Source organism: Pseudorasbora parva, chromosome 24 (genome assembly GCF_024679245.1).
Source record: "Pseudorasbora parva isolate DD20220531a chromosome 24, ASM2467924v1, whole genome shotgun sequence".
Classification (NCBI taxonomy): Eukaryota; Metazoa; Chordata; class Actinopteri; order Cypriniformes; family Gobionidae; genus Pseudorasbora; species Pseudorasbora parva.
Window position 1 is genome coordinate 8,316,163 of NC_090195.1, and position 24,194 is coordinate 8,340,356.

At 37.4% G+C, this 24,194-nt stretch overlaps 1 protein-coding gene across 3 annotated transcripts; it reads left to right on the plus strand.

Annotated features, from left to right (window-relative positions):
- The first annotated feature begins 441 nt into the window (after positions 1–441).
- ptbp2a (polypyrimidine tract binding protein 2a) lies at positions 442–23,943 on the plus strand. 3 transcript variants are annotated; one of them, XM_067434503.1, is made up of 15 exons: positions 442–517; positions 6,019–6,076; positions 7,125–7,152; positions 12,127–12,196; positions 12,572–12,756; positions 12,867–13,007; positions 15,321–15,443; positions 15,602–15,712; positions 15,838–16,048; positions 16,916–17,031; positions 18,991–19,024; positions 20,193–20,285; positions 22,845–23,061; positions 23,145–23,222; positions 23,315–23,943. In XM_067434503.1, the coding sequence occupies exons 2-15, from the start codon at positions 6,069–6,071 to the stop codon at positions 23,442–23,444; spliced, it is 1,545 nt and encodes a 514-aa protein (XP_067290604.1). In that variant the 5' UTR covers positions 442–517; positions 6,019–6,068; the 3' UTR covers positions 23,445–23,943. The 3 variants fall into 3 exon arrangements, with proteins under 3 accessions (XP_067290604.1, XP_067290605.1, XP_067290606.1); XM_067434504.1 differs by having other exon boundaries at positions 15,838–16,036; XM_067434505.1 differs by having other exon boundaries at positions 467–516; positions 6,016–6,076.
- The last annotated feature ends 251 nt before the right edge of the window (positions 23,944–24,194 follow it).

Below are 24,194 nucleotides of genomic sequence, written 5' to 3' on the forward strand. Positions count from 1 at the left end.
TTTTTTTTTTTCTAAATAAATTTCTACAGTGTATAAGTTATATGTTATTTATTTATTTATTTTCCCCATATAGCCTACTGTATGGTAAATAAGATCACCAAGACAAAATCTCCTAGACAACAACAACAAAAAAAAAAACAACAAAAAGAGAGAGAGAGAATTTCAATGTGACGTTTCAGATTTGATGATTGTCCAGTCTAAATTGTATGAATAGATTAAATTAGGCCTATTAAACAAATCTCATGTGTTTATTATTATTATTATTATTATTAATATTATTATTATTATTTCCGTTTTACCGTTATGTATTACTGGTTTACAATAAAATATTATTTACACAGCTTAAATAGGATAAACGGGCTTACAAATATAGTCTTTGAGTTTACAGTAGGTGTGTGTATCTCATATTGTGTGTTTACAGTATGTGTGTGTATCCTCATGTCTCAGTTTCCGCCTCCATTTTGTCACTGGTGTGTGTGTGTTTGTGTGTCTGAGCTAAAGCCAGTGAGGAGGAATAACACACACACACGGTGGACTTCGCTTCTTCCGGAGAGACTTTGGTCGACGGGAGAGGAGATGGCGGCGACATCAGCAGGACGTGGTCGAGGAAATACTAATCGATTGAAAGCGGGAAATTCAAAAAACATTGCGAAAACTGTTTTAGGAGCGGTTGAGCACGACTGCTCCGTGAATGAATCAGATGTAGGTAGGTGGGCGGAAATGGATTACAGTGAAGAGAAAGACGAAGAAACTGAGGGAATAATGAAGGGAGAGTTTTCAAAAAAGAGAGTCAGTCATGCAAAAGGGAATAAAAGAATAAGAAATGAAAATGGTGAGATTTCGGAAAGTGAGGAAGAAGGACATGAGCTAAATAAGAAGGAAATGCATGAGAATTCTATAGTCATAATAAGATTCAATGATAAAGATCAAGCAAACATGAAGATAATGAACCCGTTTGAATTAACAAAACATTTGGCAAGTAAGATAGGGGAGATCTTATATGCTAAGGTCCTAAATGATGGAAACTTGTTGGTCAATTGTGCTAATGAAGATCAATTTGAGAAAGCAATCAAAGTAAAAGAGATCGGAAAACTGAAAGTGATAAACACACGAAGGGTGGGAGCTCGATATGGTGGAGGATGCAAAGGAGTGATCACAGGGGTACCGATGAATGTAGGAATGGAAGAACTTAAGAAACATCTTAAAGGGGGGGAAATAGTGATTGCACAAAGATTAAAAACAACAAGAGAAGGAGTGAAAAAGGATAGTGAAACGGTATTGATTGAATTCGAGGGGGAAAATATGCCAAAGAAGGTATACCTTGGTTATATGAGTTACCCAGTGAGAATGTATGTACCAAAACCATTGAGGTGTTTTAACTGTCAGAGGTTTGGACACATAGCCAATAACTGTAAAGAGAAGAAGAGATGTGCTAGGTGTGGGGGCGAGCATGACTTTGGAAAATGTGGAACAGGAGTACAACCAAAATGTTGTAATTGTGGAGGAAGCCATAATGTGGCATATGGAGGATGTGAGGTGATGAGACAGGAAAACAAAATCCAGAAAATAAGAGTTGAAAGAAGGATCTCTTATGCAGAAGCAGCAAGAGTACACGAGAATATCACAATAGAACAAACAGAATTTGGTGTGGAAGAACAACAACAAAGAACATGTGATAAGATTTATGTGGACAAAAAGGACTTGGTGACGTTTATTGCAGGAGTAATAAACAGTACAGCGGAAGTTAAATCAAAAAATGATAAAATACAGCTGGTTGTCAAGGCAGCAGTAAATCATTTAGGACTAGTGGGACTGACGTGGGAAGAAGTGAGGGAGAACCTCACTAATCAGTCAAGCCAGGAAGCATCATGTTTTGGTTAATATTAATGGTAATCATCTTACAATGGAATGCTAGAAGCTTACTGGCCAATGGCCAGGAATTCAAACATTTCATTAATGACAGGAAAATAAATCCAGATGTAGTGTGTATCCAGGAAACTTGGTTAAAGCCAAATTTAGAGTTTGAGATTCATGGATATATAAGTATAAGAAAAGACAGAGAAAATGGGGGACGGGGAGGGGGAGGAGGATGTGCTACATTTATTAAGCAAGATGTTCCATATAGAGTACTGGAAAAGGGAGAGGATCTAGAATACATTATGGTAGTATTGTGGGAAAGAGGGGAGGAAGTAGTTATAATAAACTACTATAATCCTTGCAAAAGGTTGGAAGTAGATAAGTTATTAAGGGTACAAGGAAATAGACACAAAGTAATATGGTGTGCAGATTTTAATGCTCACAGTAAAATATGGGGGTGTTCACATACAGATGTAAATGGAAAGGTAATAGAAGATTTAATGGATAATAAGGAATTAGTGTGTTTAAACGACGGAAGAGGAACAAGAATAAACATAACAACAGGAAATGAATCGGCATTAGATATTACACTAGTGTCCAATCCCTTGGCTGGAATAAGTAACTGGCATGTTTGGAATGATACTACAGTGGGCAGCGATCATTACCCAGTATCATGCTCAGTGGGAGAGCGAGTTGAAATAAGGCCAGGTGAAGGAATACCAAAATGGGGTTTAAGAAGAGCTGATTGGGGAAAATTTCAGCAATTAAGTGAGGAATCATTTTCAAGGATAGACATATCTGGAAGTATAGACGAAACAAACAAGCAAATAACATCAGCAATTATTAAGGCAGCAGATGGTTCTATTCCCAGGAGTAATCAAAGGAGGATTAAAAAACTGGTACCATGGTGGACAGAAGAGTGTCGCCAAGCTGTTAAAAACAGGAACAGAGCGTTTAAACTAGTTAAAAACACCCATAACATGCAGCATTTGATTCAGTATAAGAAGGCACAGGCTAATGTGAGAAGAACAGTGCGTCAAGCTAAAAGGGCAAGTTGGAGGGAATTTTGCAATGAAATAGGAAGATCAACACCTGTGAGTGAAGTTTGGGGAATGATAAAAAGGATGGGTGGAATAAGGAGGGAATGGGAAATTCCAGTTATAATAACCGAGAAAGGTACAGCAATCTCTAATAAGGAGAAAGTAGAAATAATGGCAAAAGCATTTGTAAAAATTCACAGTTCAGATAACTTGTCAGAAGTATGTAAAATGAGAATGGAAAGAACTAAGAATCAGTATCCAGGAGTGTTAGACTGGAAGGAAAAAACTGATGATAAAATTGATGAACCTTTTAATATGGCAGAGTTGATGAGAGCAATAAATAAAGCAAAACCAACATCTCCAGGGAAAGATCAGATATGCTACATGATGCTTAAACATCTAGGGAAAGAAGCGCTCTTAAAGTTGCTGCACCTTTATAACAGAGTGTGGGAGGAGGGCAGTTTACCGAATGTATGGAAAGAAGCAGTGGTCATTCCAATAAGAAAACCTGGCAAGGATCCTTCAAAACCCACAAGTTATAGGCCAATAGCATTAACATCAAATGTATGCAAAATAATGGAAAGGATGATAATAGAAAGGTTATCATATATACTAGAAAAAAGTAGCAAGCTAGCAAATTATCAAAGTGGTTTTAGGAAAGGGAGGAGTACCATGGATTTGGTTATAAGACTAGAAAATGAAATAAGAAAGGCTCAGGCTAATAAGGAATCAGTCATTACAGTGTTTTTTGATATAGAAAAAGCTTATGACATGATGTGGAAGGAAGGATTGTTGATAAAGTTGCACTTGATGGGTATAGGAGGAAGAGTTTTTAATTGGATAAAGAATTTTTTGTTTGGAAGAAAAATTGAAGTACGAATAGGTTCAGACATATCAAATCAGTTCGATGTGAGCAATGGAACACCTCAAGGCAGTGTGATAAGCCCGCTACTTTTTATCATCATGATTGATGATGTCTTTACAAAGGTGCCAATGGATATAGGGAGGTCTCTATTTGCGGATGATGGGGCTTTGTGGAAAAGGGGAAGGAATATAGAGCATGCAATCAGGAAAGTACAAGGAGCAATTGATGAGGTTGTGGAGTGGGGTTATGATTGGGGATTTAAGTTCTCAATAGAAAAAACTCAAACAGTCTTTTTCACCAAGAAACAAATTAAGGAGGGGATGAAGTTAAATATGTATGGGAAAGAATTAGAAAGGGTTGGAACATTCAAATTTTTGGGAGTCACTTTCGATTCACGGTTAACATGGGCAGATCATATAAAGAATATAGAAGGAAAATGCAAGAAAGTAATTAATGTGATGAGATGTTTGACAGGTAGGGAATGGGGAGCTAGTTGCTCTGCATTAAAAACAATATATGTGGCATTGATTAGATCAGTGTTGGATTATGGCAGTGTAGCTTATGGGTCAGCAGCCAAATATCTATTAAAGAAACTAGATGTGATTCAGGCACAGGCCTTAAGAGTGTGTAGTGGCGCTTTTAAAACTTCACCAATACCTGCACTGCAGGTAGAAATGGGAGAAATGCCGTTAGCATTAAGAAGGAGGCAGCTGATGACAAATTACTGGGCTAATTTGCAGGGTCATAATGATTGCCACCCCACAAAAATAGTGTTGCAGGAGACATGGGAGAATGCAAGATATAATGGAGATAACTTAAGTAGAATAGGCAATGAGGTAGCAAGAGAATTAGGAGTATTTTATATGAAGATGAGCCCTACTGTAGTATATCCGATGGTGGCTCCATGGTTACTTGTTTGGCCTGATATTGACTGGTATTTGTTAGAATTAAAAAAGAAAGAAAATGATCAAATAGATTTGGCAAATGCATTTAAGTGCCATATAAATAAAGATTATAAAGAATTTGTACATGTGTATACAGATGGTTCTAAGAAACCCGAGACAGGAGTGACAGGGTATGCGGTGGCAATACCTGATAAAGGTATAGGTATTAATAGAAGAACATCAGATTTTTTAGGAGTATATACAGTGGAAATGGTGGCAGTATTAGTTGCGTTAAGGTGGGTGGAAAAAACAAGACAAGAAAGGGTTCTGATATGCTCCGATTCATCCTCAGTCCTTCAGAGTTTAAGGTCTTTTCACTCAAAAAGCCGTCAAGATGTATTATATGAAGTCCTTCAGTCAGTTACAAGGATTACAAATCAAGGAGGTCAGGTACAATTTATGTGGGTTCCAGCACATGTAGGGGTAAAAGGGAATGAGCAGGTGGATGAATTGGCAAAGAGAGCATTAAAAAAGGGAAAAATAGAAATGCAAATTAAAATAAGTAAAGCAGAGGTCAAAAGTATCATCTGGGAAAAAACTAACCAAATTTGGCAAGAAAGTTGGGACAAAGAGGAGACAGGAAGGCATTTATATCAAATTCAAAAGAGTGTAAAAATAACTAGGTTAGGTGGGGGGCACAGGAGAGAGGAAATAGTAATGACAAGGTTAAGGCTGGGGCATGGTGCTCTAAACAAAACACTGAAAATGATAGGAAAACACGAGACAGGCATGTGTGAGTGGTGTCAGGAAGAGGAGTCAGTGGAACACATAATTATAAGATGTAGGAAGTATGAGGTACAGAGAGTGATAATGAGGAATAATTTGAGGGAATTAGGGGTGCAGGAGTTAACATTAAAAGGAGTGTTGAACAAAGGTGACAGAGCACAAGTTAGGATATTGTTAACTTTCTTAAGGGAAACTGGTTTGTTTCATAGGTTGTGAGGATAAAACAGGGAGATGGGAAAGTATGTTGGGTATGTATATATATATATATATGTATATATATATGTATATATATGTGTATATATATATATATATATATATGTGTGTATATATATGTGTATATGTATATATATATGTATATATATATATATATATATATATATATATATATATATATATATATATGTATTTTTTTTTTTTTTTTTTTTTTTTTTTTTTTTTTTTTTTTTTTTTTTTTTTTTTTTTTTTTTTATGTGGAAACTAGATTGTAAACCTATTGTTTGATTCACACTCCGGAGCAGAAGGGGGCGGTAATGCACCAAAAGCTGGTTGCCAACCGCCGTTAAAAACAAAAAAGAAGAAGAAGAACACACACACACTCACTCTTCAGCGGGTTTGTTTTTACACAGATCTCCAGAAATGGACGGGTGAGCATTAAACCGCTCTTCATTTATATGTATATCATATAATCATTAAAATGTGAATTAGAAGAGTGTATTCACACTTATTGTAAAATGCTAACGCTGCTAACACGCTAACGCTGTACTTAAACACTTAACCAATAGTAGATTTATAATCTCACTGTGACGGTTGTAACGTTACTGTTTTATACAACATGTCAATACATATGACCCGCACAGACCATAAATTAGTAAACCAACAAAATGAGTCAAAACAGCAAGCATGCGTTAGCAGGTTAGCTTCACTAACGTTAGCTATTTGTTTGCTCATGTTGTCCATACAAAATTAAACAGGAGTTTAATTAAACAAGTCTTTTTACTAATTTGATTTGAAATTAATATATATTAATGTGCTAGAATGAGATTTCATTTCACAGTGGACCTCATTATGGGTTTATTCAGGTTGTAACTATAATTATGTTTCGTTTGTTAGCCTCACGTTAGCTTTTTTACATGCAAATAGATATGTTTGTATATATATTGTATAAAACTAATGTAATCTGTCAACCCTTTAGTGGTTATATAAAAATGTAAAAACGTAGAAATATTGATACTAAAGACTAGTGACTGAATTTCTGTCCCTAAACCTAGTAACCTGCCTAGTGCCTACCTAGACTACATTTTGGACATCATGGTGTGAAAACTTGATCTCTCAACCTACTGACCTGCTTACCTAGACAGCATTTTTGAGTATTTTACTCTCAAAATCTATTTAGCTAGATATCTAAACAAATTTTTGAACCTTATCCTCAATCCTAGTTGAGCTGCCTAAGTTACCCAGACATCCTTTTTGAACATTTTAGGTGCATTCCTGGCCTGTTGGAGAGCAGGATACAGTGATGAAATGGTGAAATGTTCATCAGCTTAATTTGTTGTCATTAAATAATGGAGGGGATTTTAAAATATTCAGATTAAAGGATTTAATTCCCTCCCTCTCTTTTTCAGCCCTGAACTTGTATATTCCTGGTGTTTAGTATCTGTCTGATCAAATCTCTCTCTCTCTCTGTTTCTACAGCATTGGTGATGTCGCAGTTGGTGTAAAGGTAAACACTGTTTTCAGTTTCCTTTGTTCAGTTATGTAGTCTGGCTGATTGATACATACAGAGATACAACCTGGCAAAGGAAACAGTACAACAATTACTATAAATATGGTCATAATGTTGTGGAATTTAGTTTTTAATAGATATCTGTCTGTTGCACTGATGAGACCAAGTTGTTTGCACTGATGAGTTCATGTTTCGCGTGTAAAAAAAACACAGTATTTTTCATACAATTTACTTATCTGTACGCCGCTGTTTTCTCTGTCCTAAAAACGGCCTGATGATTTCCTTGTTCTATGAAGTCCCTCCTTCAGAAATACATTACGAGTTCTAAATGGGCCAGCGCTTCCCGTGTTGTGATTGGACAGCAGCTTAGCGCACTTTGCCCGGAAAGGTCCCGCCTCTTACCATAACGGGGAGATGCAAGCGCTGAATGCGCGCTCTTCTCCACGTGGGAGAGCAACAACACCACGCCCCCTATTTTGCATGTACTTGTGGGCGGAGGGTTAGTCAAGAAACGGTTCTAGTGACGTCATTCCTGAAGGAAGTGCAGGGGTGTAGTCCAAACCGGCCGTTCGCTGTTCAATTACAATATCCCAAATGTTTCCAACTATTTGTAAATTGCGAGAACTTGTATTTTAACCAACGGAACGCGTCAAATGCGCCATATCTGTGTTACCCACGGTTTTTCCGTTTTTATTTGGCAGAAACGTTTAACTTTTAGCTGTGTGAACAAGTGTCACAGCAGCTGCTGAGTGAAAGCACAGAGTAACGTCATTACATCATTTTAAACACACTTAAATGTATCTGATATGATAAACAGAGCTGCGTTACCTCATACTCATGAGCGTACTTCAAAAGCGGAAATAGCACCCGCGACTGTGTCCCGTCATAATAAAAGTCCCGCTGCTCGCGAGGCATGTGTTTGATCAACAATCGCCCCAGCGGCCTTGCTCAGCTCCTCAACACTCGGTCCTGCTCTGCTTCATACTACAGTAACGTTAATAATCACATCAATAAACATGATTTCTGACCGAAGTCCTATCCTGATTCTATTCCACCAGCTGTGAGGTGAAGACCACATGTCCCAAGATTCTGCACTCAAATCTGGCGTCATCCAACCACGCCTTTGTTTTAAATAGGCGACCTCTAGTGGATGGAAAAGTTACATAGTGTATCTTTAAAGGTGCACTAGAATGAGTTAAAACAATATTTTACATTATTCTCTGATATCTACATAGATAGTGTGGCTTATTTAAGGGCAAAAATTGTGTAGATACTCTTTTACAGGTCCATTTACAACCCTAGAAATTGTCCCTAGACTGAAATGGTCTGTTTGTGCTTTATTTGGAAGGGTCATGAATAATAATGTTGAGTGAATAATAATGTTGAGTGAATAATAATGATTGGCTCATTTCAGTAGTTCACATAAGTGCAGTTATTCAGCACAAGTGGCTTGTGAGCCGTGACAAAACAGACAGACTGAATCACACTTTAAGCAGAAAATCTGAAATGGAGATTGCTGAAATGCAGCTTACTTGTCTATTGGCGTTTTGAGATCATCCGCATGCACAAGAGAGCGAGAGCACGTGTGCACATGGTTGCCAGATTGCACGTTTAAGTAAAATACAGGATCAAAGACGTGTTCTTTTAACAAAAAAGCTCTGATTGCATGTTTATATAGTCACAATAATCCTTTAAGGACGTTTGTGTCGTCTTGTCGTTGTTATGGAAAAAAGTTTGTCAATGAACATTTTTCATTAGCGAAATTGACACTAGTCAGAGCAAACTAACAACTTGGAATTCAATTGGTGCTGTATCTGGTTATAGATAAACATCAGCCATGCCTGTTGACAGTTCGGTACTGTGAGAAAAGTATTTAAAGTGCTCACATCCCTGCACAACCTGGAACATAACATTTATATCCATGATCTGCCGTTTTCACTATATTGTCCTCATCTTCACAATACCTGCAGAAGTTCTGTTGATTTGGTGTAGGTCCAGCTTAAAGGGATAGTTCACCCAAAAATGACAATTCTTTCATTGATCACTCAACCTCATGTTGTTCTAAACCTGTATGAATTTCTTTCTTCTGCTGAACACAAAAGAGATTTTGAAGAATGACGATAGCTATTGACTGGCTCAACCGTCTGGTTACCAACATTCTTCATCTTGTATCATTTGATCAGATTGGATAAAATTTGCATTACGCAGATTTGAGACAGCTATCCCTTTAATATTATATTTTAACAACAAAATATTGATGATGATGATTTGTTTATTAAGTGTTGGAATATTATTATGTAGTAGTATTAAATTGGCCACTTTAATGTCATTTTAAAGCTGCCTGATTAAACCCAGTCATTACATTTGTAAATGCTTGTAAATCATCATGTTGGTAATGAATTAAAGTTAATTTTGAGTGCCCACACTACAACCCACAAATTTCCTTTGTTTGGATAGCAATTTATAAAAATTAGTAGTCATGTGTTAGTAGGACCTACTCCGAGATAATAAGCGATGCCTCACTCACCGTTTCTTATTCGGCTAATTATAATAATAATAATAATAATAATAATAATAATAGATTTTATTTATAACACACTTTTCATTCCGAAGAATCCCAAAGTGCAACAATGAAGAAAAAAAATATATTAACTAGGGATGCACCGAATATTCGGCAACCGAAATTATTCGGCCGAAAATAGCCAAAAAAAGCACTTTCGGCATTCGGCCGAATAAGTAAAAAGGCCGAATAATTTTGGCCGAACAATGACGTTTTTAATGACGCGATCAAAAAGTAACCCACGTAGAGTAAGAGATGCGTGCTTTATGCAGCAAACATGTCAGCAGTGTGGAAGCACTGTTTAGTGCTGAAATTTAGTGCTCATGTCATCGATGAGAAGAGGAACCGACTTTCATGTGAGAAAGCAGAGAAGCTACTTTTCATAAAGAAGAACCTGCCACTTTTCCTGAAGAAGTAGGCTAAGTAGGCTTATGTCTAAGACAGTTATTTATTTGTTGTGGGTTCATCCACATTTTTTGCACTATTCAATGCACATTAGTTGTTGTAGACATACAGAGTTACATTCTTTCAGCAGTCAGTTATAGGCCTAACATAGGCTATTCAAGAAGGGGGGCTTCTAAGATGGCCAAATAAAAATATATTTTTTATTTTACTAATTATTTATTTTAAGTTATGTTGTGCTTAGTTTGTATAATATCTGCTGGAATGTTAAAAAAAATTCAGTGTTAAATAAATATTTTGAAATTGTATTTTTGTTATTTGATTTATTTCTCTGAAAAGCAACACAAAATAGTACAAAGCAAATTGCCAAATAAATGGAAAAAATGCGAAACACCGCGTTCGGTATTCGGCCTTCGGTCTTCGGCCAAGCATTTCATTATTATTCGGTTTCGGCTTCGGCCAAGAATTTCATTTCGGTGCATCCCTAATATTAACAGGTAAAAATATAGAATAATACAAACAATCAACCAACACATAACAGTTAATAGCTTTTCTGAAAAGAAAAAAGAGCTGATGGTGGAAGTCTCTAATTATGGCTAACTTAGCATAGTTTCCAATAAATAGTCAGGATAGGATCTCCAATAAGTCCATAAACATGAGTCTTCCACCATCCTGTTCTCACATTTGCCTTTTCTCACAATTGCCATTCCCTCGCAAACATTTTTTGGGGGGTAGATTAATAATTATTACCTCTGAAATGGGATGGTATTGGCTGGGGCCTCTTGTTACATTTGTTAGTGTTATTATGAATCTATATGCAGTTTTGATTTTTAATTGTTGCTGTCCTGGCTGATTTGTAAGCTATAGGGTTGAAGATGTCTTTGCCAATTTCACTCTCACCTCATTCAAAAAAATAATATATATATTTTTTAGTATTGCTGTCAGGGGCATAATTTATTTTTTTTACTTATTTGCGTATTGTGAGCCGTCAAACCCACAAGAATAAAGACAAAGAAGCCTAGGGTGATGCAAACATAATTTGTTTTTGAATGGACAAAGAATTGCCAAGCCATTTAAGTGCATTATTGGATATTATGTGGCTGATTCTTTGTCGCTGAAAGAAAAGTGTTGTGCGGAAATGTAGAATTGTCCCATATATATTAGATACAGGCCTGTTACAGGTCTCCATCTCCGCTTTTCATAAAATTAGGCTGGTAGTAATTGAATGGGGGCAGTTTATGTCCGAGATAGTTAGAGAAGAACTTGTTCTTTCTCAGAGATGCCTTCTGAACACAGGCCTTTTAACTCGGTTTGTTTGCCAACAACAGAATTTTCCTCCCGGAAAACAATGTTAACCAGTCTTTCTGGGAAAGCAGGTGGAAAAAGAAGCATTTTGATCTTATTGCTTTAAAGTTATGTTTTTTTTTTCCTCCTTCCTTTCTAATCAGTTTTGATGCTGAGGCTTGTCTGTTAAGACCTTGCCATCTCTTAATGCATTCTTGTGCTTTGTCGTTTCGATGTGAAACTTCACCATTCCCTTGATTGTTTGTAGTGTCGATGCCCAGAAGGCAGGCGCGGCGGCAAGTTTATTGGTGCCGTAAAAACCACGTCCATAAAGAACAATTCGCTGGAATTTTTGGGAGGCGCGAACCTGAGATGATCCTATTAGGAAGTTTTGTTTACGCCGGTTCGTTATTTGCCTGCCATCCCATCCTTCACTTTTAGCTGCACTTCAAGCGGCGGTCCGATCGCGCCGGGGCCCTTTGGGAACGTGGGCAGCTCAGGATGAGATGACAGTGTCTGACATCTTAGACTCAACAAGATTAAAGCAACAATCTAGAAAAATAAGGCGGAAAGGCAGGAGCGCCTGGACGTGTGTTTTATGTGCCGTGATTCCTTAAGCTGTCCGCAGAGAGCTGTATTTCATTGTTTGGTTGAGGGGATTGTGAAGGGAGAATGTCTTTATTGGAGGGCAGGATTTTATCTTTCTCTTTTGTGCGTCTCCGCAGAGAGGATCAGATGAGCTGCTGTCCGGCGGCATGTATAACAGCCCCAGTTCTGGGCTGAGCAGTATCAGCGGTAAGTGTCCCTGACTTCCCTCATCCCAAAAATATGCCGTTTGTCAACCATGAACTGCATTAAAACGATCATATTATAACAGATGTTTCAGCGTGATATCTGATCTGAGAAGATCCTATCTGGGAATAACCTTACGATCTCTTGTAGGTGGCCACCCACACTTAAAAGCATGTGACCGGAATTGCGATTATGTGCGCTCTGCATCTTATTACAGCTTCTCCAACAATAGTTTTTCAGTATCCTATTCAGTAGAGGAAATATTTTACACGATTAAGGGAAACTTTGTTTCTCGGGTTCCTTCTATAAAGAATTTCAATTATAAACATGTGAAATGTATTCCCTGTATAATGTCCACTTTCTGGCCACCTTTGGCAGATACGACATCCAATGGCAGTGACAGCAAAAAACTTCGAGTTGAAGACAGAGTCGGCGACGCTCCACCGTCCCGTGTTCTCCACATCAGAAAGTTACCCAACGACGTCTCAGAAACGGAGATCATTGCCCTGGGGCTTCCTTTCGGAAAAGTCACCAATATCCTCACGCTGAAAGGCAAAAACCAGGTGTGTAGCCAGCTGAAATGTTTTCAGTTTCACTTTTGTCAGATTTGGTTCTTGAGAGAGATTTGCCATTTGCATCTTACCTCTTCACTGAAATCATCTTTTGTCTTTAGGCATTTCTGGAGCTCAGCACGGAAGAAGCTGCCATGACAATGGTCAATTATTACTCGGCTGTGACGCCTCACGTCCGTAGCATGCCTGTCTACATACAGTATTCGAATCACAAAGAACTCAAGACCGACAATTCAAACCAGGTAAGGAATTACCTAACTTATCCATTACGTCAAACAACAGTCAACAGACATTTTCTGCTATTTATGGTGTGCAAGGAGAGTACTGCACTACTCTTTGAATTATTTAAAACAGATCAGTGTTTTTTTAATGATTTTGAAAGAATCATGCTCACCGAGGCTGCATTTATTTGATAAAAAAATACTGTAAATATAGTAATAATTGTGAAATATTATTACAATTTAAAATAACAGTTCCATTTGTTTAAAATGTAATTTGTTCCTGTGATGGCAAATTGAATTTTGATGGCAATCAAAGCATCTCCATTGACTTTGTATTGCATGAAGTGGCCTCCTTGCAATTTCTGACTTACAAAAAACAGAACAATGTCTAAAAGCTGATATGTGACAAGGTGTACAGAAAATGAGCTATAAAAAAAAAAAACAGAACAAAAAAACTAGATGATTTTATAAGCTGTTGACCCCAAAAACAAGCGTTTAAGGACACAAAAGTGGATACAGAGAGTGTGACATGTTATATTACACTGAGAACGACACCCACTAGAGTAGAAGGTAATCAGCGACAGGAAATATAATATATAAAACTAGACGTGCCGATTTTCGATAATGCGATTTATCACGATAATGAATATGCACAATATTGTTATCGTGGGCACTTTAAAATATTTTAAATAATAATTTATTAACAATTTATAATTTTTTTATAATTCACTCAAGAATACTTTGCCCATCAACCGTATAAATGCTCAACACCGCTGTATTCTGCGTCAAAGGGAAGCGCTCAGATATAAACAAGCCCAACGTGCGTTTGCACATGACTGAACTAGAGCCCTCTTTTTATATGGCTCTGGACTGAACTGGTGAAGGAGACGCGCTGATGAAGTGCCGCTCAGTGACAGCAGAGGGCGCTGATGAACTGCAGAATGCAGCCGGTTACCCCGGAAACCAGCAAACAAACAAAAACCGCGTGTAGTTTTTAAAACAGCCATTTTTTTTGTAATCTCAATGTTGTTCATCACAGCACCAAATACTTAATACTTAAAGACTTAATAGGCTATTTATTTTCAAACAAACATTTTTATGTTTTAATCTGGACTACAACATGCCCTAACAATTAGAACTGTTCTAATTATTTGTTATTGTTCAGTAAAACTTTGAGGCATACGACTTAATTATTACCAAATTGACAATGAAAAATACTTGTAAAGAATTAATCATTCTAAGTAATGTTAATTTCTTAGTTACTGTTTAATTACATTACAATCAAAATCAAAATAACTTTTTTTAATGGACTTAAGATAAAACTAACAATGGTCAGTATTTCTTAACTAACATTAACAAAAACATTATACTTTCTGTAACAAATGTAGCTATTGCTCAATCTTAGTTAATGCATTAAATATTGAGACCTTATTGTAATTTGTAAGCCTACCTGTTGTTCTTTATAGCCTAATTCTTTTGCACTTTAATCTGTTTGAAAATTGTACTTTTACAGCTCTGAAAAAAATCAAGAGACCACTTAACATTGATTTCTCATTGTTTCTCAATGTTAAGTGGTCTCTTAATTTTTTTTCCAGAGCTGTATATATTTTTGGTGCACTATTGTATTAAACATTCAGTTATTTTTGTTATTACAAAAATAGTTCTTAAAGCTGTAATGCTATGGCAACACTTTTTTTGCAACTTATTTCAATATCGTGATAATATCGTATACCGATATTATCGGTATTAATATCGTATACCGATAAAAGATCAGCAATTAATCGCAACATGAAAAATTGATATCGGCACATGCCTATATAAAACTGACATTTGGATATTTGACTTAACAGTGTCAAAATGTTAATTGCACATGTAGGCATACTGAGTGTCAGGATTTCACAATTTATGTCATCCTGCTGATGCTTCACGTCTTATTGCCTATATCTGCTTTTGTCTCCTTAAATGCTCATTGGGTTGAATTTTTTAGTTTTTTATAAAAACGTAGTTCTGTGTTTTTTAGCTTGTTTGCTTTACATCATCATATAGCAGCTTTTAGATATTGTACTGTTTTTGTTATAAAGGATGCCGTTTCACGTAATACAAAGTCAATGGAGAGCGTTGGATTGTTTTCCCCTCTGGTGTGGGCATGGCCTAAATGTGCTCTGTCTCTGTTGTTAACTATTAAAATAATAACAGCCCTATTTGGCAAATCTGTTGATGGTCACTTTACATTTAATGTCTAACTGGGCACTTCTTGGCCAGAATGAGTTTCAATGAGAACGTTTTATGTAAAGTGTTTTGTGTGTTTAAATCGTGCCTGTGTCTGATCTCCAGCCAGGTGGTACTCTCACATCAGGGTCCAACTCTAGCAACGGTGGCGGTGCGCCCTCCAGTCCAGTACTGAGGATAATCATTGATAACATGTTTTACCCCGTCACCCTGGATGTGCTGCAGCAGGTGGGGGACGCCACAGTTGGGATAAGCCTCTTATTCAATGTTTATATTGGTGACAAGCTGATGTCCTGTTGATGCTGTGTGTTAATGCTGTTTTTCTTGTAATGTCTTTTCCCCTCTGTTGATAGCTCCCCTCAATGCTCTGCTTTCTCTGTCAATAGATTTTCTCAAAGTTTGGCACCGTCATGAAAATCATCACTTTCACCAAGAACAATCAGTTTCAGGCCCTGTTGCAGTTCAACGATCCAACCAATGCGCAGCAAGCTAAAGTGGTGGGTTTGCTCTCAGCGGAAGTTCATGTGACAAGCACGGTTTTAGTGCTCCACGAAGACGACACATTCTTTCTCTCTGTCTCTCCACCTTGCTCTTTTTTCTATCTTTTTCTGTTTTCTTCTAGGCTCTAGATGGTCAGAACATATACAATTCCTGCTGTACACTTCGGATAGACTACTCAAAACTCGTCAACCTGAATGTGAAATACAATAACGATAAGAGCAGGGACTACACCAGACCGGAGCTTCCTGCAGGAGACGGGCAGCCCTCTCTGGATCCCTCTATAACTGCTGCCTTGGGTAAAGACTCCAGTTCCCTGCTTGGTAAGATCCCAGGTACTTGACTTTGGTATTATCTATTTTTTGTATGTCATCTGGTTTATTGTCTTCATTCACGTGCCCTTTTTGCACATTGACATGAAGAACATAGCCATTTGAGAACTGCTAATATTGCCATTAAAAATAAATTCTTTTCAATATTAAATTTGTATGAACACTCTTAGCAGTGACTTTCAGTCCTATGATAAACACACTGAGGTGTTCACTCAAAGTGTATTTTCTCATGGCACGAGATGCTTAAAAAGCAGCAAGACGGGATGCAGCTCCCAAAGATGTTTGTCTCTTTATCCATTGAGTGCTCAAGTAGACATAATGATAATTGGTTGTCTTCTAAACATTGTTTGTCACCAAAACCATCATCCATTTAAGACGTGATTGATTCTGATCACCGCTGAATAAGGACAGTATTTCAATCAGCGCCATTGATTTAACTCTGTCTGAATAGTGTGAAAATGAAAATAGAAAGCTGTGTTTATGAAAGACTGAATATAATTGGAATGTGCTCTTAAGTACTGTAAAATGTCATGTAGGCCTGTGTCTCTGAGTGCTTGAGTGACCTTTTCTCAGAGATCTGCTCATAAGGCCTCTTAATTTAAAATGCAATTTGACATTTCCCCTGCCACGTAATCAAGCAGGTATTTTATTGATATTAGGTTTAAAATGATTAGGTTTTAAAACCCCACATGGTCTTAACCTGGTCCCTCTCACATCAGGATAAAGATGTATGTTTTACCTTTGTGTAATTCAGCCTTTATTGGCTGTCACATCTAAAGCAGATATGGGATGATGGCGGTTAATGTGTGTAATATCACTTTAATATCACTTCTGGACTAGAATGCCTTATACCTACCTGTGTGATTCCAGGTGCTCTGAGCCCGTTGAGTGCGGCCGCGGCCGCTGCCGCTGCAGCTGGAAGAGTCGCTCTGTCCGGGCACACGGGGTCCGGTGGAGTGCTGCTCGTTAGCAATCTTAACGAAGAGGTCAGTGTGCTATTACATCTCAGCCTCTCCCTCACATTTACATATCAGTTTGTCATGCCATATGCTTGGACTCAGAGAGTGCCACTTCCTTCACTTATTAACTATAAGATTGTTCAGTTCGTAATTGCAGAATGCCTCATTTTTGCCTTGCACATACAAAAACTTGACCAAAACTTAGCTGAAATTCCCTGGTCATATTTAAACCCCAAAATAAAAAAGCCTTATTTAAAAAACAACAACAAGAAAAAACAAAACAAAACCGGTTAACAGTTTATGACCTAAGAGCAGTAGTGGAAAATAAAGACCAAGAGTCAGGAGCGCAAATAGTTAAAATAAAAATTAACTGAGGAAAAGTTTCATCAGCAGAAGCCAGCTTCAAGTCTCACAAGGAGTTCGTAGGACGCACTCCCTCTCTCCTCGCCTCGTCGTCCCGCCTATCGTACATACAATTGTCCCAACAGTTATATAGTTTTCAAGGTCTATCCACGTCATTACTGCAAGGTGGATGATTCTGATTGGCTCAGAGAAAATGAACAGTCATCGTAAATTTCCACACATTGTCAGTTAATCAGATGCACGTGTCCATAGATCACGCGTTGAAGCTTTCCCCCGGAATTAGGCCCAAACAAAGCCATACATCTCTCCAAGGTTGGAGCTGATTAAGCTCCAGTTCTAACTAGAATGTTCCCCAAAACATACTGATAACGCGCTTTCTCTCAGTGAGAGGTACAGACAATATTCATCTTCATTCTTTAACGTTTCAGTAAAAGGAAATATAAAATGATTAAAATATAATAAGCCGGGCGGACTAAGTGAGCAAACACTGCACTCCTGTCATATTAGGGGTGAGTGATACCTCCAAACACCCAACACCTTGTTGTTATCAAGTGTTTAGTGACACATCACACATTTATAGGCCAGACCCTCAGTCACTCCTCCGAGACCAAATACACACATGGTCTTAAATATGACCCAGGCATTTCTCATTTCTTTGTGAGTTTCACTTATGTATTTCTTAAACCCACTTGTTTATTATAATAACAACAAACTCTCCTTAGTTGTATCATCTGAATCTTGGTGCTTGTTTCTGTATGGTTTGACAGCTTTCTGTCTGTACATCTTATAAGTTCCAAAGAGCGTCTCATTCTCTGTGTGTTTTCTGTATAAACTCTGTCTCTCACTCTGTGAAAGCTAGTGAACCATGGATGTGGCATTACCCTCTGCTCATCAGATAAAATCAACAAAGTTTTGGTTTTTTAAACGTCAGACTGCACGCATTGCTGTGAGGTCAATTGTGACTTTGTCTGTTCACACCATAACTTTAAAAGGTGGTTTTCATATCCACACAAGCATGGCAATCACAAAGAACCATGTAAAACCAAATGCTTGAAACGGTGATGCTTTTGGCTTTTCCTGACCTTCAATCTCCTGCATGCATCTTTTTAGATCATTGTTATCATTATCAAATTCTTCTCTTTATTTTTTGGTATGAATGTATCCTTACCCTGGTACTGGGTAACTACATTTGGCATAATGAGTTGCTTGTATAATGTAAAAATGCATAAAGCAGCCATTCTCTGACCAAACTCCTGCATTTCCTGTGTACTGACCTGTATTATATTTTTTGTCCCCCCTTTATTTATATTCTGCATTTGCTTCCCCCTCTTTTCTCCATTTTGATTTTGTCCCTCTCTTCCATCCTGTCTCTCTCCCCCCCACTTATCCCCCCATATCCTTTTTTTTTTTTTGGTCCCTTCTTGCCACGCCTTGACCACACCTCGTTGTTCATGCTTTTTTTTGCTTGAACAAAACTTCGGACCCCCCAATTAACCGCCCTGAACCATGATCCATGACCACTTCACCATTCTGCGGAAACCACCCTCCGTTATGGATGATCTGTTCATCTCTGCTCTTCCTCGACTCTTCTCTCTGTCCGCTTGCTCCTCTCTCCTTCTAAAGATGGTTACGCCCCACAGTCTGTTTACCCTCTTCGGTATGTTCTCGTTAGCTCTACATTTTTTTCGTTGGTTTCTGTTATTATTATCATTCATGTGCTTTTAGTTATTTTATTTAAAGTCAACATAAAATGAATATTGATCCAATACACATTTCTGTAAATAGTGACCACAGATTTTTTATAGATGCCTGATAACCCATATGCAATTTTGGACATATTGCACATGGTCAACAAAGAACAAATGTCTAACTTTATCTGTTAACTCAGTTAGAGAGCTAATAATTTAAATACTGTTTGAAAATATTGGTCAAAACCTGTTATTGGTTTGATATACTATTATTGGTCACCAATAGTCAAATAGTTATTTATTCATTGTTGAAAGAACTTCTCTAGAATTTGACCTATACTTAATGCTGCTTTAAAGGGACAGTTCACCCAAAAAATGTCCGTCATTGTTTATTCCCCCTCAACCTGTATGAATTGCTGAACATAAAGTATGATATTTTGAAGAATATGAGTATAATATGGAGGAAAAAAATACTATGGAAGTCAATGAGGCCTATCAACTTTTTTCAGACATTCTTCATCTTGTTTTGTGTTTAGCAGAAGAAAGAAATTCTTACAGGTTTTATTTTTGGGTGAACTATACCTTTAACTTCATAATAAACTTACATTTAAATTTAGTCTCAAAAGTAGGTTCTGGTGAATGTGCAGTCCTTTACAATCGACTGAACTCACATTCAGATGCTGTTCTAGCATAGAACGTCCACTTTCTTATTGATCAATTCTGAGTGGATTCAAATCCAGCCCTACATCATTTTTTCCCCTCGTGTTGACTCTTCTTAGAAATACATTATTGTAAATGCCATTTCATGTTGACTTTAAACCATTAGCATTAATTGGCTTTTAGAATAAAAGCCTTTTGCTTTATTTTCTTTCAGTCTTTTGAAGTATATAATTTCAGTTTCAGTGCATGTGATCTTTGGTTCAGTTTGCACAGTTTTTATGTCCCATCTTAGTTCTTAATTTATTTTGAATTTGAGGGTGTATATATCCGAGTCTTCTGTCAGGTTGTGATTAGTTTTCTCCATTTCGATGAACGTTCTTTGAGTCTGTCATTCTATCTTTCCACTCTCTAAGTCTCACTCCTCACTTTTCCTCCCTCTCTTGCTTCTTCTCTGGCTGCTGGCTGCTCTGTTCGCAGGAGTTTATGGGGACGTGCAGCGGGTGAAGATTCTTTTTAATAAGAAAGACAGCGCACTGATACAGATGGCTGATATGAACCAGGCTCAGCTTGGTAAGATGCATACTGAAACATCTTTACTAGCACAAATATATACGCCAGTCAAATGCAATTGCATTCAAAGATGACGTCCGATCAAAATAGACTTTATTTTTATTCAGAACAAATTTCCTTGGTTTTATTGTACAAGATTCATTCAAAATGAAAGTTGTTTTCATTAAAATCTAATAGTTCCCCCAATTACTGTCATCATTTACTCACCCTAAAGTCGTTCCAAACCTTTATGAACTGTTTGACACAAAAGAAGATATTTTGAAGAACATGACTAATCAAACAATTGATGGGCCCCATTGACTTTCATTGTATGGAGAGAAAAAAATACTATGGAAGTCAATGGGGCCCATCAACTTTTTGGTCACCGACATTCTTTAAAATATCTTCTTTTGTGTTAAACAAATTCATACCGGTTTGGAACAACATGATGGTGAGTATAAATGATGAATTAGAATTTTTGGGTGAACTATCCCTAAAGGGTTAGTTCACCCAAAAATTAAATTGATGTCATTAATGACTCACCCTAATGTCATTCCACACCTGTAAGACCTCCGTTCATCTTCGGAACACAGTTTGAGATATTTTATATTAAGTCCGAGAGCTTTTCTGTTGAATGCACACTGTACTGTCCATGTCCTGAAAGGGAATAAAAACATCATCAAAGTAGTCCATATGTGGCATCAGTTAGTTAGAATCTCTTGAAGCATCGAAAATACATTTTGGTCCAAAAATCACAAAAACTACGACTTTATTCAGCATTGTCTTCTCTTCCGGTTTTGTTTTCAGTCCTTAAATAAAGATTCAAACTGCTGAAATCACGTGACATTGGCGATCCAGATCATGAATCAATATGCTGATTAATGACCATTTGAATCTTTATTTAAGGACTGAAAACAAACCCGGAAGAGTTGACAATAATGAATAAAGTCGTAGTTTTTGTTATTTTTGTACCCAAATGTATTTTCGATGCTTCAAGAGATTTTAACTAACTAACTGATGTCACATATGGACTACTATGATGATGTTTTTATTCCCTTTCTGGACATGGACAGTATAGTGTGTATACACTTTCATGAAGGAACAGAAAAGCTGTCAGACTAAATATAAAATCTCAAACTGTGTTCTGAAGATGAACGGAGGTCTTACGGGTGTGGAACGACATTAGGGTGAGTCATTAATGACGAATTTCCTTTTTGGGTGAACTAAACCTTTAACTTCATAATAACAATGAACTCCGATCGATAGATAGCTCAGCTTTCTTTGTCTCTTAACAGCTTTTCCCAAGGCAGTGTGGCCAGGGCTCATTAATATTATAAGAAAGCAATCAAATCCTGATAGATAAAATCAGGCCCCACCCACATTCCCTTTTGAGTTTCACTCACATTCCAGGATTTAAATGTTTGTGAATGCTTCTAAGAATGTATTATGTTCATACATGTGGTGGGGGTTTTGATGTTTATTACGGTTAAAATGTTTGGGGCCAGTAAGATTTTTAAATATATTAAAGGGTTTAGTTCACTCAAAATCATGTTTGTCATGTTTGAATCAATGTTCATCCTCGGAACACAAATGAAGATATTTTTGTTGAAATCCGATGACTCAGAAAGGCCTTCATTGACACCAATGTCATTTCCTCTCTCAAGACCCATAAAGGCACTAAAGACGGCGTTACAAAGTCCATCTCACTACAGCGGCTCTACAATAACTTTATGAAGCGGCGAGAATAGTTTTTGTGCGGCAAAATTTTTTTTAGGTATTGGCATAGTGCTTAAAATGATTGCATTCATTTCCTGGATGGCCGAACGCGACTCTACATCGCTATTTTGATTTTGTTGCCGCACAAAAGCTCTTCTCCTCACTTCATGAAATGATTGTAGAGCCACTGTAGTGAGATGGGCTTTGTAACGCCGTCTTTAGTGCCTTTATGGGTCTTGAGAGAGGAAATGACATTGGTGTCAATGAAGGCCTTTCTGAGCCGTCGGATTTCAACAAAAATATCTTCATTTGTGTTCCGAAGATGAATGGAGGTCTTACAGGTGTCGAACGACATTAGGGTAAGTAGGACAGAATTTTCATTTTTGGGTGAACTAAAACCCTTTAATACTTTATTAAGAATCTCGAGACACTGAAAAGCAGAGTAATGGCTGCTAAATATAAAATTGCCATAACTGGAATAGATTAAATTTAAAAAATGTGTCAAAAAAAAGAAGGATTTTTTATTTATTTATTGGATTTAGTAATATTTCTAGTGCTGTCAATTAATCGTGATTATTCGCATCCAAAATAAAAGATTGTTTACACATCACATATTTTTTTTGTTTTATTATATTTAAACAAACTTTTATTTTAGATGCAAATAATCGCGATTGATTTGACAGCACTAAATATTTCACAAAATAACTGCTTTACAATCCAATAAATGCTGTCTTGGTATGTAAAGGAGACTTCTTTCACTAACTAGCAGAAAACCTTTTTCGACCCCAAACTGTATTGGATTTTGTCTGCACATTACGTCACGATTCTCTAAGTCTTTCTCATTTCTTTTTGGTTGTACCTCAGCTATGAGCCATCTAAATGGTCAGAAGATGTATTCAAAGATCATTCGTGTTACAATGTCGAAGCATCAGACCGTTCAGTTACCCAGAGATGGTTTAGATGACCAGGGCCTCACGAAAGACTTCACAAACTCACCGCTGCATCGTTTCAAAAAGCCTGGCTCCAAGAACTTTCAGAACATCTTCCCTCCTTCTGCCACGCTGCATCTGTCAAACATCCCGTGAGTAAAAGTGCTATTCGGCACGTGTCAATCTTTGTGTCAGTCGTCGCAGAGCTAAGTCATTTTTCTGTCATGTTTTGAAGGCAAGACATATCTGAAGAAGACCTCAGAGCCCTGTTCTCCAATTCCGGTGGCACTGTGAAAGCTTTCAAGTTTTTCCAGTAAGTATGTCGCCGTTTAGCTCCTCACCAAAAGGCGATTCTAGCTTTTTTTTCACTAGTGTGACCGTTTTTGCCGGGTTTTATCTCTGCAGAGATCATAAAATGGCCCTTATTCAGATGACGACCATCGAAGAAGCTATTCAATGCCTGATCGACCTCCACAATTACAACATGGGTAATAACCACCACCTGAAGGTCTCCTTTTCCAAATCAACCATCTAAAAGCAACCCGAAAGGTCTCGCTCCCAACTTCTTTTCTTGTGTTTCCTGTTGACTGTTCAAATACACTGGGGACCACAGTTTTGAGTTTCTTTTCCTGAGTTTCATTCCTTAAGAAGATGTTGAAAGATGGAAACAATGTGACTGTTTTCAAGGACTTTTTTTTTTTTTTTTTACCCGTTTCCCTCTTATCGACGCTATATACTCTTCAGTGACGGAAGGGTGTTGTGGTGTAAAGGCTGAACCTTTTTAAGCAGAAAAGAATGTGCCTTACAAATCTTTTCATACTTAATTTTCTCAAACCCAGGCAGTCCTCCGAGGGTGAGATATTACACTAAGCTTTAAGACAAAAAAAAAAATTCCCCTCTTGTGTTTAACGTGTATAGTGTGTAAGAGCCTTTGAAATGTTTTATTCTTTTTCTTTCTGCATTTCATGTTTGTTCAATTCTTAATGGCTGTGATGTTTTGATTTAAGAATTGTAAATAAACCTGTGATTCTCTAGTGTTCCCACTCTTAACTCACCAATCCAGCCAAACCTCACGCTATTTGAAGGGAAGTCTTTATTCCCAGTGCTGCATGGATTGGAAATCACTTCGTTGTGTGATTTGGAAAGACAACTACAGTAGAAGGGACCAAAGTGTATGTGCCTATAGTCTTAATTTACATTACTCCATGATTGAGCAGCTTACTTCACTTTTTAGAAGAGAGGAGACCCATGAACAGGGTTGTGAGAAGGGTTGAGAAAATATTGA